A 14,170-nucleotide genomic window follows, 5' to 3' on the forward strand; every position below is an offset into this window, starting at 1 on the left:
GAGCAAGACAATATCCTCAAGTTATGAACTCAATGAACTCAAGTTAACATAGCTAAAATGCAGGCAACAGTGACTGTGAGTACAGCATTTTGTTGTTCCTATTGGTAAAGAAAGATTGCAGAGAGTCACCCTACACAAATGCCATCTTCCTATCCTCTGTAAGCTCGCTGCATCCTTGGATAATTTTAATCAACTTTGTCCCATGTGACTTTCCTACTTTCTCCTTGCCAGATGTGAGAGCATGGAGCTCGATGACAAAATCCGGGTTATGATAGCAGGCACCCCAGAGACCACATCCAGTCTCAGAAATGGCCATTCTCCAAAGGTAAGGAGCTATTTTCTTTCTAGTTTATCTCAACACGCACTCAACAATTTGTTCACCCAAATCATTTATGGTCAACCATGAACTTCCTCGATGCCTGAGAAGGTAGTGTTCTACTGCACAAACCTTATCTTCCAGTCAGTATAAGGCCCCTGCTAGGGGGAGCCTGAAGCATCAGGGGGGCCTGGAGCAGCAAGGGGGAGCCTGAAGAGGAGCACCATGGCTTCCAGGAGAGTAAGAAGGACACCAACTACTAGAAAGAACATGGAATACAGCAAAGGCACCTTTGGAGAATGTGACCCAGTTGGTTAAAATCAACACAATTCACACCCATGTTTGTTTGCAGTTGATTTTATTTCCCTCTGCATTGCTTTAATGGTGGGGGTGGGGAGAACTTTACCAATGAAAGGAATTATTTCGGCTTTTAATTTCCTTGTCTTTGAAGACGTTTGTTGGTGTAGTTATACTCTCCTTTAGGCCACCAGCTCACAAATAGCAACAAAGAGACATTAATTATGAAAGCTTGGCCTTAGCTTAGGCTTTTTTTTTCCCAGCTAACTCTTATAACTTAAATTTACATTTATATTAATCTACATTCTGTCATGTGACTTGGTTACCTCTCCTCTGTACCGTATGTCTAAATTCTTCAGTGTCTCCTGGCATTTCTGCTCACCTAGATTCGTCTCCTCTTCCTCTCTGTCCCCAGAAATGCCCCCTATCCTCTCCTGCTTAGCTATGGGCCATTCAGCTCTTTATTAAACCAATCAGAAGGTGCCATGACAAAGACACATCTTCACAGTGTACAAAAAGATTATTCCACAACACTACTGCTATGTAAATAGAGAACACTTAAGGTTAAGCTTGAGCTGCGGATGTGGTGGACAGCTTTCCAGGAATGCACCATAAAACACCAGGAGCTGTAAGCTCTGGATAATCCACAGTTAGAACCCACCTCTAGCAATCATTTGTAAGATCCAATGTGAGTACTTTTGCATTTATGGCTGATTTTGAAAGCTAAACACCTTAGATTTTATAAAAAAATTAATTTCAGTCTGTATCAGTAATTAATAATCTTTGTGGAAAGTATTTATGGATTAGCAGAAAGAAGACTATCAAACTCAGAGACAAATATTTACTGTAGAGCAAATGGGGACTGGATGCCCCTAAACAAACATTTACTATCATAGATAATTTACAACCATGAATTCACATACTTAGGTGACCCCTGTGAAAGGATTGTTCGTGCCCCCCTAAAGGATTGTGACCCACAGATTGAGAACCACTGGATGTGACCTTGCCCTTGTGACTGTATATAGCTTGAAGTCCTTAGTGATGGCTGTCCCTCCTACTATTCCCTCCCTTTCTCCCCTTTCCCTCCCTGTCTCTCTCTTTAATCTTCCTGTTCCATTCTCCCTCTCCTTGGCTCTCCATAGCTATATATTCTACTTCTTCCTTGGGTGATCCTTTCCCCAACCCCAGTCTCTTACTCTATACCTAACTTCTGTGGTTATATTGATTGTAGCATGCCTACTGAAGGCGTAAAAGCTAACATGTAAGAGAATACACACACACACACACACACACACACACACACACACACAATTTGTCATTTTGAGTATGGATTACCTCACTATATGTGATTTTTTTTTTAGGTCCATGCACGTCCCTGTGAATTTTGTGATTTTTTTTTTAAACAGTTGAGTAATATTTCATTTTGGAAACATACTTCATTTTCATTTCTATTGAAGGGCATTTAGGTTGTTTCCATATTCCCGCTGTTATGAATTGAGCAGCAATGAACATGGTTGAGTAAGTGTCTCTGAAGAAAAATGGAGAGTCTTTTCATTAAATGCCCAAGAGTGAGATAGCTGGATCTTGAAGTGGACAGATTTCCCGCTTCCTCAGTGACTGCCACACTGATTTTCATAGTGGATGTACAAGTTCACCCTCCCATCAGCAATGGATGGGTATTACCTGTACCCCACATTATCTCTAGCATGAGCTGTCATTTGTTTTATTGATCTTGACCATCCGTACTGGTGTAAGGTGAAATCTCAAAGTATTTTTGATTTGTATTTCCCTGATGACTGATATTGACCATTTTTTAAAGTGTTTCTCTGACATTTGTGTTTTACCTTTTAAGAATTCTCTCTTTAGTTCTATAACCCATTATAAATTGGGTTGTTTTATTGAAGTCAAGTTTTTCTGGTTCTTCATATATTTTAGATATTAGCCTTCTATTGGATGTGTAATTGGTAAATATTTTTTTCTCATTCTGTAGCCTGCCATTGTGCACAAATGATGGTGTCTTTTGCTATGCAGAAGCTTTTCCATTTTGTGAGGTCCCATTTGTTAATTGCTAGTCTTATTGTCCATGCTTCTGGTGTCCTGTTCAGAATGTCTTTTCCTGTGCAAGTGAGTTCAAGACTACTCCCTACTTCCTTTTCTATCAGATTTAGTATATCTGGCCTTATGCTGAGGTCCTTGATGTATATGGAGTTGAGTATTGTTCACAGTGATAAGTATGGCTCTGTTTGGATTCTTCTACTTGTAGCCATCCAGTTTGACCAGTACCACTTATTGAAGATGCTGCTTTTTCTCCCATTGTGTATTTCTGTCTTCTTTGTCAACAATTGCATGCCATTAAGCGTGTAGGCTTAAGTTTGAGTCTTCAATTCCTTTGGTCAATATTTTTGTTCTTATACCATTATCATAGTTGTTTTTATTACTATAGCTCTGTAATACAATTTGAGATGAGGGATGGTGATAACCCCAGCAGTTCAGGATTGTTTTAGCTGTCTTGGGTTTTTGTGTTTCCATATGAAACTGAAAATTGGTCTTTCAAGTTCTGTGAAGAATTGTGTTACAATTTTGAGGCTGATTGTATTGAATCTGTAGATAGCTTTTGGCAGGATGCCCATTTTCATTCTATTAATTCCACTCATCTATGATCATGGCAGATCTTTCCATTTTCTGATATCTTCTTCAATGTCTTTAAGTTTTTATTATTCATTTGCTTGATTAGAGTTACCCTAAGATTTTTTTTTCCTTTTTTTCAGGTTGTTGTGGTAGGTATACTGTTTCCCTGCTTTCTTTCTCAGTCTGTTTATTATTGGTGTATAGGAGGGCTACTGATTATTGTGTGTTAATTTTGTATCCGGATACTTTGAAGAATGTGTTTATTAGCTGTAGAAGTTTCCTGGTGGAGTCTTTAGGCTCATTTATGTAGAATATCATACTTTCTGCATAAAAAGAGATTTCAACTTCCTTTTTTATTTTCATTCTCTTGATCTCCTTTGTTTTATTGCTTTAGCTAACACTTAAAAGTACTATATTGAATAAAATAGAGCAAGTGGGAATGCTTGGTCTTATTTCTGAATTTAGTGGAAATACTTGAGTTTCTATCTCTTTATGTTGATGTTATCTGTGGGCTTTTGGTAAACTGTCTCTATTATTTTGAAGTATAACCATTGTATCTCTAGTATCTCCAAGACTTTTAACATGAAGGGGTGTTGGATCTTGCCAAAGGCCTTTTCTTCATCTAATGAGATGACCTGTGGTTTTTGTCTTTCAGTCTGTTTATATCAATTTACTTTACAATTTCATCCCTGCATCTCTGGTGTGAAGCCTATTTGATCATGGTGGATGATCTATTTCATGTGTTCTTAGATTCAGTTTGTAAGTATTTTATTTAGAATTTTTGCGTCTATGTTCATTAGGGAAATTTCTCAGTAATTTTCTTTCTCTGTTGGATCTTTCTGCAGTTTAAGTATCAGGGTATTTGTGGCCTCATAAAAAGAACTGAGCAGTGTTCCTTCTGTTTCTATTTTGTAGCATAATTTGAGAAGTATTCGTGTTATTTCATCTTTGAAGGTATAGTAGAATTCTTCCCTGAGTCCATTTGGCCCTGGCCTGTTTTTGGTTAGGAAACTTTTAATTACTGCTTCTATTTTACTAGAGGTCATGAGTCTGTTTAAATTGCTTATCTAATCTTGGCTTAACTTTGGTAGATGCTATATATCAAGAAGTTTATCTATTTATTTTAGGTTTTATAGTTTGCTGGAATATAGATTTTTAAAGTATGTCCTTATGATTCTCTAAATTCCTTAGATGTCTGCTGTTATGTTCCCATTTTGTCTCTAATTTTATTAATTTGGAGCTACTCTATCTTTTAGTTAATTTGGCTGAGTTTGGCAATCTTACTAATTTTCTAAAAACACCAACTCCGTGTTTCCTTGGTTCTTTGCGCTGTTTTTGTTGCCATTTCTATTTTATTGATTTCAGCTCTGACTTTGATTATTTCTTGCCATCTACTATTTTTCAGATGTTAAAACTTCCTTTTGTTCTAGAGATTTTAGGTATGCCATCAGGTTGCTGTTATGAGATATCACCACTTTTTTGTTTTGTTTTGTATTGCTATGATCTTGCCTCATAGAACCACCTCCATTGTGTCCCATTAGTTGTGGTATGTTGTGTTTTCAATTGATTTTCAATCAATGCTATAATGTTTTTAATTTTTTTATTAATTTTGTCTTGACTCATTTTTGACTCAGTAGTAAGTTGTTCAGTTGCGATGAGTTTATATACTTTCTGTTGTTGATGATATCCAGCTTTATGATGTGGTGGTCAAATGGGATGGAGTATGTTACTTCAGTTTTCTTATATCTGTTGAGACTTGCATCGTGTCCAAGTATGTGGTCAAGTTTGGAGAAAGTTCCATGAGCGACTGAGAAGAAAGTATATTGCTTTGTGTTTGGGTGAAATATTCTGTAAATTTCTGTTGGGTTCATTTCATTTATGTTATTTTACTACAGCATTTCTGTTTAGTTTATGTCTGTCTGACTTGTCTGTTGGTGAGAGTGGTATATTAAAATGACCCACCATCACTGTATACAGGTCAATGTGTTATTTTAGCTGTCGTAGTGTTTCTTTTATAAACTTGTATACCCTATGTTTGGTGTATAAATGTTTAGAATCGCAATATCCTCTTGGTGATTTTTTTCCTTTGATGAGTATGTAGTGTCCCTTCATATTTTCTTCTGATTAATTTTCATTCGAAGTTTATTTTGCAAGATACTGAAATGGCTACACAGGCTTGCTTCTTAGTTCCATTTGCTTGGAATATATTTTTCTATTCTTTTACACTGAGGTGATGTCTATCCTTGATGTTAAGGTGTGTTTTTTGAATGCAGCAGAAAGATGAATCCTGTTTTCTAATATAATATGTTAATCTATACCTTTTTGTTGGGAGAACTGAGACCACTAATGGTGAGAACTATGAGTGAACAGTGTTTATTTGTTCCTATTGTTTTGTTGTTATGGTGTGGGTTTTTTCTGCTCTTCTGATTTCCTGATCTGGGATTATTGTTTAGTGCTTGTATTTTCTTAGGTGTGATCAACCTCTTCAGATTCAACTTTCTCTTGCAATGCCTTCTGTAGAGATGGATTTGTAGTTAGATACTGCTTCAAGTTGGTTTTATTTTGGACTGTTTTTCTTTCTCCATTTACTATGATTTATAGTTTTGCTGTGTATAGTAATCTGGGCTGGCTTCTGTGGTCTCTAAGAGTCTGTAGAACATCTTCCCTGGCACTTCTGGCTTTTAGAGTTGCCACTGAGAAGTTAGACGTCATTCTAATATAACTCCATTTATATGTTACTTGGTCTTTTTCACTTACAGCTTTTAATGTTCTTTGTTTGTTCTGTATGTTTCATTTTTAATTATCATGTGTCATGGGGAATGTCTTTTCTGGTCTAATCTATTTGGTGTTTTCTTTGCTTCTTTAGGTTAGGTAACTTTTCTTCTAAAATTTTGTTGAAAATATTTTCTGTGCCTTTGACCTGGATTTCTTCTCCTTCCTCTATTATATTATTCATATATGAGGACTTTTCATAGTGTCCCAGATTTCCTGGATATTCTGTGCTTAGATTTTTATTAGATTTAACATTTTCTTTGAGTGCACTAACCATTTCTTCTACCTTGTCTTCAGTGCCTGAGATTCTTTCTTCTATGTCTTGTCTGTTGGTGAGTCTAACATCTGAGGTTTTTGTTTGACTTCCTACATTTTTCATTTCTTAATTTGAATTTCCTTTGGTGATTCTATTTTTACTTTAAGGTCTTGGACTGTTTTCATCATTTAATTCTCTCTTTGTGTTTTCACAGACTTCATTAAATGATTCATTCATATCCTTTTTAAGGTATTTGATAATATTCATTGTGATATATTTTACTTTTATGTGATTCTAAACAATCTACTTTTAAAAGCATATTACCAGACAGTGAGATGGTTCAGTGGGTAAAGATGTGTGTCAACAAGCCTAATGACTTGAGTTTGATCTCTGGGACCAATGTAGTAGAAGGAGAAAGCAACTCCTTCAAGTTATCCTCTGATCTCCACAAACTCACCATGACATTTGTGCACAAAATGTGTGTACACATCCACAATGTAGATTTTTCTAAATGGTGACAGCAATAAACAGCTTGGTCACTGACATGGGTCACAGTAGGGTGAGATTAAGAATAAACTATCCAGAGAATTTTCTTACAAGTCATTCTCAAAACCCCTAGGGCAGACTAAAGTACAGTGTACTCATGATAATTTTTTGTGACAAATGACTGAAAGAATTTAAAAAGAAGGAAGATCTGTTTGTCACAGCTTTTGAGCTTCACTTTTTCTGAGCTGCTATGAGACAGAACAACATAGCAGGAGGGCACAGAAGAACAATGTTGCTTTCCTGGTGGAGGCTAGGAAGAAGAAAGCTATGGGGGAGGTAGCCAGAAGCAAGGGTATCTTTCCAGGGCATGTACCTACTATAACCCACTTCTTCCAGATAAGCTCCATGCCCTCTTTTCCAGCACGTCCTAATAATGCTGTCATGTTGTGAATATATCCAAGGATTAATCCATCCATCACTTAAATCAGAGTTCCCAGGACCCAATCACTTCCAAAGCCCATCAGTTTTTAGCATATCAGACTTGGGGAGAACACTTCATACCCAGACCATCCCACTCACAGAACCAAGCTCCCTGTTCTCACATGGAAGTTGCCGTGCGATCTTTCTTATTTCTGTCTCCCACTGTCTGCTAATGGTTTTCATACATATACCTCTTACCAAGATGCCTGCTTTCTGAAGCACTGGCAGGTAACCTTTCTTACACCAGGCATTCTTAGGGTAGGATATGTCCTCTGAAGTCCCAAAGGCAACTGCACACTGTGGCTTCAACCTTTGAGGGTGAGGGGGGTGTTTTCTCAACATTAGTTATGCAGGCTTCTCATGCTATCTTGTACTTTTAGTATTTCCCAGAGAGGTACATCATCACATTCTAACAGCTTCCTATTGTCTGGTCCTGGGTGCTCTCTAGGTAGTAAACTATTCTGAGATGGCAATTTGCAAAGCATTTTTCTACATTCCCCCACTTAATCCTTACCCCTGTCCAGATGGGGAACAGGTTCTACAATGTCAGCTCAGGCTGGTGTCAGGAGTGACCCCAGCCTCTTTTGAGCAGCTTCTCCTCCTCCTGGCCACCGTACCACACATACTTTAACCAGTATGCCCCTCCCTCTTTCTCAGAACAACACAGCCTTGGAAATCTTCATTCTTCACCCACTAGACTGTCCTCTGAATGTGTCTTCAAATATTTGATTCTTTGAGTCAACAGCTCAGTCTCCAGTGGAAGTGGCTGAACTGTGGTTTATGCAGAAACACGCAGAAGGAGGCAATCCTCTACTCAGAACAAAACAAACACTTTCACACTCTTACTGTGATAACGACAGAATGGAAAATATAAGAAAATTTCCATTCAAATAAGATTAGGAGTGGGCCAGTTGCCTGGGGGCTGTGGAAGGCAGCTCTGGTTTTCCTTTACTGGAGTCATCATTAGAACAGTAGGCAGGCTCTTGGTGCAGGAGCTGAAAATGCATCTATGACTTGATGAGGTTGGAAGGTACTGGAATGGAAGAGATATAATTTAATGAAAGTTTCTGAGACAAGTGCAAAGTTCTCCTTTTTCTCAGCTTCGATTGCCAAGGATAAATAAAGAGAGTGGAGAACTGCAGGAGAAATGAGCAGACTGACTCATTGTGTGGAGGAAATGGGAAGGTGGTGAGAAGAAGGCAAGAAACTGTATCAGAACGAAAATGGGCTGTAATGTTATAAGAGAGCCTCTGAGGTACAGTGCTGCTAGATGTAGGTCGCCTTCAGGGAAAAGGAAAACAATTGCCTAAGAGAGAATCAAGCATCATTTCTGTGTAGAAATTATACCTGCGGTACCTCAGAAGGCCAAGAGATTATGCATAGAAATTATCAGTTATAAAAGCCCATTTAAAGGCATACAAGGCACATAGGATCCTGAAAATAATTTTTATAAAATAAATTGGGAACTTAATATTTCAACTGATTGAGCCCTGAGAGCAGAAAGAATTCCCTTATTTTTATTGTAGTCATTATGCTCGCAAATTTGTACTGGTGTCCTTTTCCATGGAAGGATTCCTTACTAGTTAGACTAAGTGTTAGTTCAGGACAATTGCACACAAAAGTCATGTTTATTGGCAGATCCCATGCAGAACTTGATACTAAGGTCACTTAATGTTAAGTTCTTGATGTGTTTGGCTTTGCCACATCTAGAACTCTCCTTAGAGACTCCAAACCTGACCTGGACTTCAGATTTTAATACCTCAATAAGCCCTCTTTCTTAAATAAGCCTTCTTATTTCCAGGTTCGCTGAGAACCACTTTATAATGAGTTTGGGAAAGTTATTAGAAAAACAACTCGGGTCACACTGAGGAATGTGCATAGCGTGCTAACATCCACTTCTACCTGGAAGTGAATTTCAAGACAGTTTCTACCTCATTTTGCATCCCCAGAGAGTATACGTCAAGGTCTATGAAATACATATGTAACATTTTCTGTGGGATTTTGGGATAAGTAGCAAAAAGTCTCATAAGTCATTCTTTTTATTTAATGAGGAAAATAAGCACACTAATTACTCTTTAAAGTACGTTTATGGGCCAGAGAGATGGCTCAGGTAGCTTGCTGCCAAGGTAAACAATGAGTTCAAACCCTGGGACCCGCATGGTGAAAAGAGTGAACCAATGTCTGCAACTGTCCCTTGACTTCTCTGACCTCCACACATGTGCTATGTCACACCCACAAATGAATAAATGTAGCAAAAAATTTTAGAGACCATTTTCATTTATTATTAAGCAGATGTTGGCAAATGTTGGCATATCTCATGCTAGCATATTCAAAGATTTTCCTTTGATTTTGATATAAAATTCCCTTGATGTGCAGAAAAGCTCCTTGGGTTCCTCCTGGTTTTAGTCTTCACTCTAAACCTCTAATACAGATACTTTGTCTTGTGCATATATATTTTCCATGCTTTTATAATGATAGTTAAAACAATGTCTGATTGTTGGCACAGTTTTGAAGGTTTAATTCAGACTCCTTGTATAATGTTTTATTGTGGAAAGTTTCAAATGCACATAGAAGTCAAAAAGAATTGTATGGTGTGTTATGATATTCCCACTAACTGAATCTGCCATTAACACTTTAATCTACTTACTCATCAAGTATATACATATCTACCATTCTGCTTTCAACCATCAATCAATGTCTGTTTTTGAGTTATTTCCAAATAAATTGAACAGAGATCTTAGCCTTTCCAACATCAACAAAACTCATTTCAGAACTTTGTTCATGTATCATTCTCTTACAGGAAAACCTCGCTTGCTTCTGCTTCTCAGAACACAGTAGGATCCAGGAATAAGCACCGTTCTGCTTTGCTGGATGGAGCTGATTTTTCCTCCTTTTTAGACTAAGATCTGCTTAACCAGCCTTAAAGCAAATGACAGTGCTTACTGAGCAAAGAGACCTAGTTACAGAGAATGGTGAGCAGTATGTGCAGTGAGGAATCATCAGTCTATAGGTCAATGTATTGCTTCAGCTCCTAAGATCTTTTGAAGCAGTATGTGCAGTGAGGGATCGTTACTGAAGATCATGGTACTGCCTTTGAAAGATCTCACACAGATCCGGTCACTTATAATGTTTACTCATTCAATCTCAAGCAAGATTAGTGAAGACATTTTAAGGATTTATATTGATCTAAAGCTGAAGTGTGGAAGGATAGGTGTTCATTTACAAGTTGAATGTATACGTTAAGGCAGAATAGCTCCATAAAGGGTTGAAATTCCTACTTGACCACCTCTGGTTTGCAGGTAAAACATCCAACTTTGTGTGTCTCTGGATCCTACAGTGTTCTAAGAAGTGGAGACAAGCTAGGACTTCCTGTAAGAGGCTGATACAGGGACAGATCCATTTCTGGGGACACTACTCTGTACCCTAAAGGTTTTATGCTGTTTCTGTGTCTAAATAATAAATACCAACCCCCTCTTCAAAAGGATTGAATATGGGGAGCAAGGAAGTAAACCATGATGCTAAGTGATGGGGTGGATGAGTCATAAAATACCTGGAGAGCACAATGGAGTACGCAGTTAGCGCTGCTGCTCTGGAGAAGAGAGGCTTTTGCTAAGTTGTGGAATTCTGAGAGACATTTAAACAGGGAGGTTTCATAGGCTACAGACTAGTCAGTGAAAGTTGGCTATTTTTTCTCTGTATAAAGTGCAGCAAAAACTACAAGTGTATAATCAAAACAGGGAAACTCTGTTCCCATATTGCATGGGAAAATTGTTCCAGATTTCCCTAGTCAGAAGAGTTATTATCAAGAAAATGGGACAGAACAAATTCTGGCAAGAGTGCTAGGAAAAGGAAGCCTTATTCACTACAACTGGAAGTGGAAACCGGAGGAGACACTGAAAATCAGTGTGAGGGTTCCTCAGAAAAGCAAAAAAGAGAATGAATTAGGACAGGCCTTAGGATCTTTCAGTATAATAATGGCTTGCTGTTAGTCCAAAGACTCAATGCATCTTAGAAAAAGCAACATCACTAGTGACTAATGGGACTATCAAGTGACAGACCCAGGGATTGGTCACTGTTATACATCATCTCCAAAGCGTTTCTATGAATAAAACCAGGGGGCAAATGTGCAAGCCCCCATTCTGAGCAAATTATGAAAAGGCATATTTATTTCATTGCCACGTGTCAGTCATCAGTCATCAAACTGGGGATTCTCTAGGTTTTGTGGAAATGGAAAGCTCTTGTCTGGGGTCAGTCTAGAAAATGTTGATAGATGCTGAATACAGGCACCGAGATCCAAAGAGGAGTTAAAGATGATTCCAAGATTTTTGGCCTGGGATAACAAGATTTCATTAACCACAGTGGGGGAAAAGGGTCTCATAGGTGTAGACACATGGAAACAAAGGGGACTCCGTAAAATCCCCAACAGAGACAACAAGATGGCTATTAACATGGGGTGCTGGAGTTGGTGATTAAGTTCTTGATCAACTGGTTCTTAAAATTTTTGGTTGGCATAGGATGTTACATATTTTAAATATTACTTTTGCCAGGATCTATTAACTTGTGTGCAGTTGCCCATCTTTCCCATTTAATACACATCTGCAGGCTTTTTTTTTTTTTTACTAAAAATCCACTTTGATCATATAATTGCCATGTTTCAGGCTCTTTGACAGAAGGTCAAAAGTACTTACTCTGAAATTGGAAGTATTACATAGTTTCTATTGTTAGACTTACATACGTGAACCCTCCTCTAGTCAAAAATGGGCTTCTTAGACACTCTGTGCATGGCTCTGGCCATCTCTGTACTGTTTATTAAGCTGTCCTTTTATTGCACAACCTCTCAGCTTTCACCATCTGTACAATCCTGGACATTGGGTCTTTCCATGACTATTAATAGCGGGGAAGGGGCAACCACTTCTCTGAGCTGTCGCTTGCTTTAATGGCACTAGCACTTTGCTGGCTTCCACTTACAATCCAGTTTACATATGTGTATCATACCCAAGTGTGCATAAGTTCATGTACATATACTTGTAAATATCTGTAGACACACACACACACACACACACACACACACACACACACACACACACACACATGTATTGTGTATGTAAATGTCATTACAAGCAGGGATTTTTTTTTTGCTTACTTTTTTCAGAACTCATTAATTTCCAAGAGCGTAGTGAGTGATATACAAATTATGGATGGCTGTTTTCATTTCTCATGTCATCTGCTTCATTGACCCAAACATCATATTGTGATCATTACCCAAGGTTTTATTTGTGCTATCACAGCCAGTGTAGAAAAAAGATGCTACCACTATCCCGTTGCATAATGTTGGAGTTGAGCCTCGAACTGCTGAAGCATCTTGCCCCATCACAAGTCATGAGTGACAGAGCTGAGGTATGAAGTCAGACAACCTAACACCACAACTGGAACGTTTGTTCCTTCCAGCTCCTCTCTCCCTTATAAAGATAGTGCACATGCCTCAGCATCCACACACATGGGTTCAGAAAGCAGAGGTGTTAAAAGGAGTCTGTTCCTTTGGCCTGTCAAAGAAAGCCTCCAGGCATCAGTAGACATGTGAGCTTTCTTCTCAGGCTAATTGTGAGAAAATTACTGTCAGTACCAATGAGAGCTGCAGATTAGTGGCTGGTAATTCCTGAGGTTAATTTTTTCCTACCTAAGATATTGTTGTAGCAATTTCACGATTGACGAATCTTTAAAATTGCTTTGGAAACATGGAGGTGACACTTGAGTTTCTCTTAAAGTCATCTCAGTGGGTGAAACTTCTCCTGAAAGAAAAGGTGACTGGAAGCCACACCTAGAAGGGGGCGGAGCCAAGGCCCTGAGGCCTGAGGAGCAAAATCCTCTCTTTTCATTCCTGGAGCAGGCCCACTGAAATTCCTGTTTTCTTCTACAAAAGTTGTTTATTCATACGTATTGGGACTGATAACTCATAGAAACTCAGTTTGCTATTGATCTGTACAGCAGAAGAGATGGAGGAGTCCAGATGAGAACTGCAAGGCTGTAGGATTTGGCATGATAAATGCCATCATACCTCATGCAAGGAGCATGCATATGCATCAGGATGCCATGGCAGGGAAGACCCCAGGGACAGAAATGCAAAGGATAACATTTGAAGAAAATGTTAGTGGGTTAATGTTGCTGAATCTACTGACTAGTATGACCTAACACAGAAAAGCATAAAGAACATTTAACCACATGCCTCTTACTCTGAGTATGTGTATGGGGGGGAGTTGTGAGAGGTCAGGGTGTATGCATGTGTGTTAGAATAAAATTACTTTTATATTAAGGATATTCTTTATTTTTTGATGAGCATGTCTTGGTGTGGATAACATTCCGTATCTGTTTCTATCCTCTAAACTGAGCACGTGCCATAACTTTTACCTTTAGAACTCTGCAGGAACACGTTGAATCCCACGTGCATTTTTGGATATTGCTCTAAGGCAACACACTCTTTTCCTCATCTTCAAAACAGATTCCCCAAATAGCAGGAGGTAAACAAATATGCTTATAGGAATCCACAAATTTAGAGTGTAGCATAGTGGATATTCACCAATTTACTCGTTTAGCAAGATATGTTGAATATGACTAGGGCAGTATGCATGCCGACATGAATACGGGAACAAAGAAATGCACAACTAAAGTACTTGGTGAAGTGCTCCCTCTGGTTGGGAAGAAGAAACAGATAAACTCAGAGGGCAAGGGAGGCACTGGCTAGGTTCTGTGTTCACCAGTTACATGGGGGACATTATGAAAGGGCAAGTTCAAAATCACAAGGCAAAGGAGAGAACACTCCTTTCAGGATGTAGAGGTCATTCGGTATGGCGAAACATGGAGTAGAGTAGGGAAGGTGAGAGACAAATGGAAAAGAAGAATGGTCAGACCTTGGACACACATCGCATATCCACAGTTTT

At 38.5% G+C, this 14,170-nt stretch overlaps 1 protein-coding gene across 1 annotated transcript in view; it reads left to right on the plus strand.

The window, feature by feature from the left end:
* The first annotated feature begins 241 nt into the window (after positions 1-241).
* Positions 242-14,170, plus strand: part of Tnip3 (TNFAIP3 interacting protein 3) — a 65,078-nt gene continuing 51,149 nt past the window's right edge. The window contains exons 1-2 of the mRNA XM_059257054.1: positions 242-325; positions 3,382-3,390. Of these exons, the coding sequence (XP_059113037.1) occupies positions 242-325; positions 3,382-3,390 (93 nt within the window). The remainder of the gene's footprint in view (positions 326-3,381; positions 3,391-14,170) is intronic.

Source organism: Peromyscus eremicus, chromosome 3 (assembly GCF_949786415.1).
Source record: "Peromyscus eremicus chromosome 3, PerEre_H2_v1, whole genome shotgun sequence".
Classification (NCBI taxonomy): Eukaryota; Metazoa; Chordata; class Mammalia; order Rodentia; family Cricetidae; genus Peromyscus; species Peromyscus eremicus.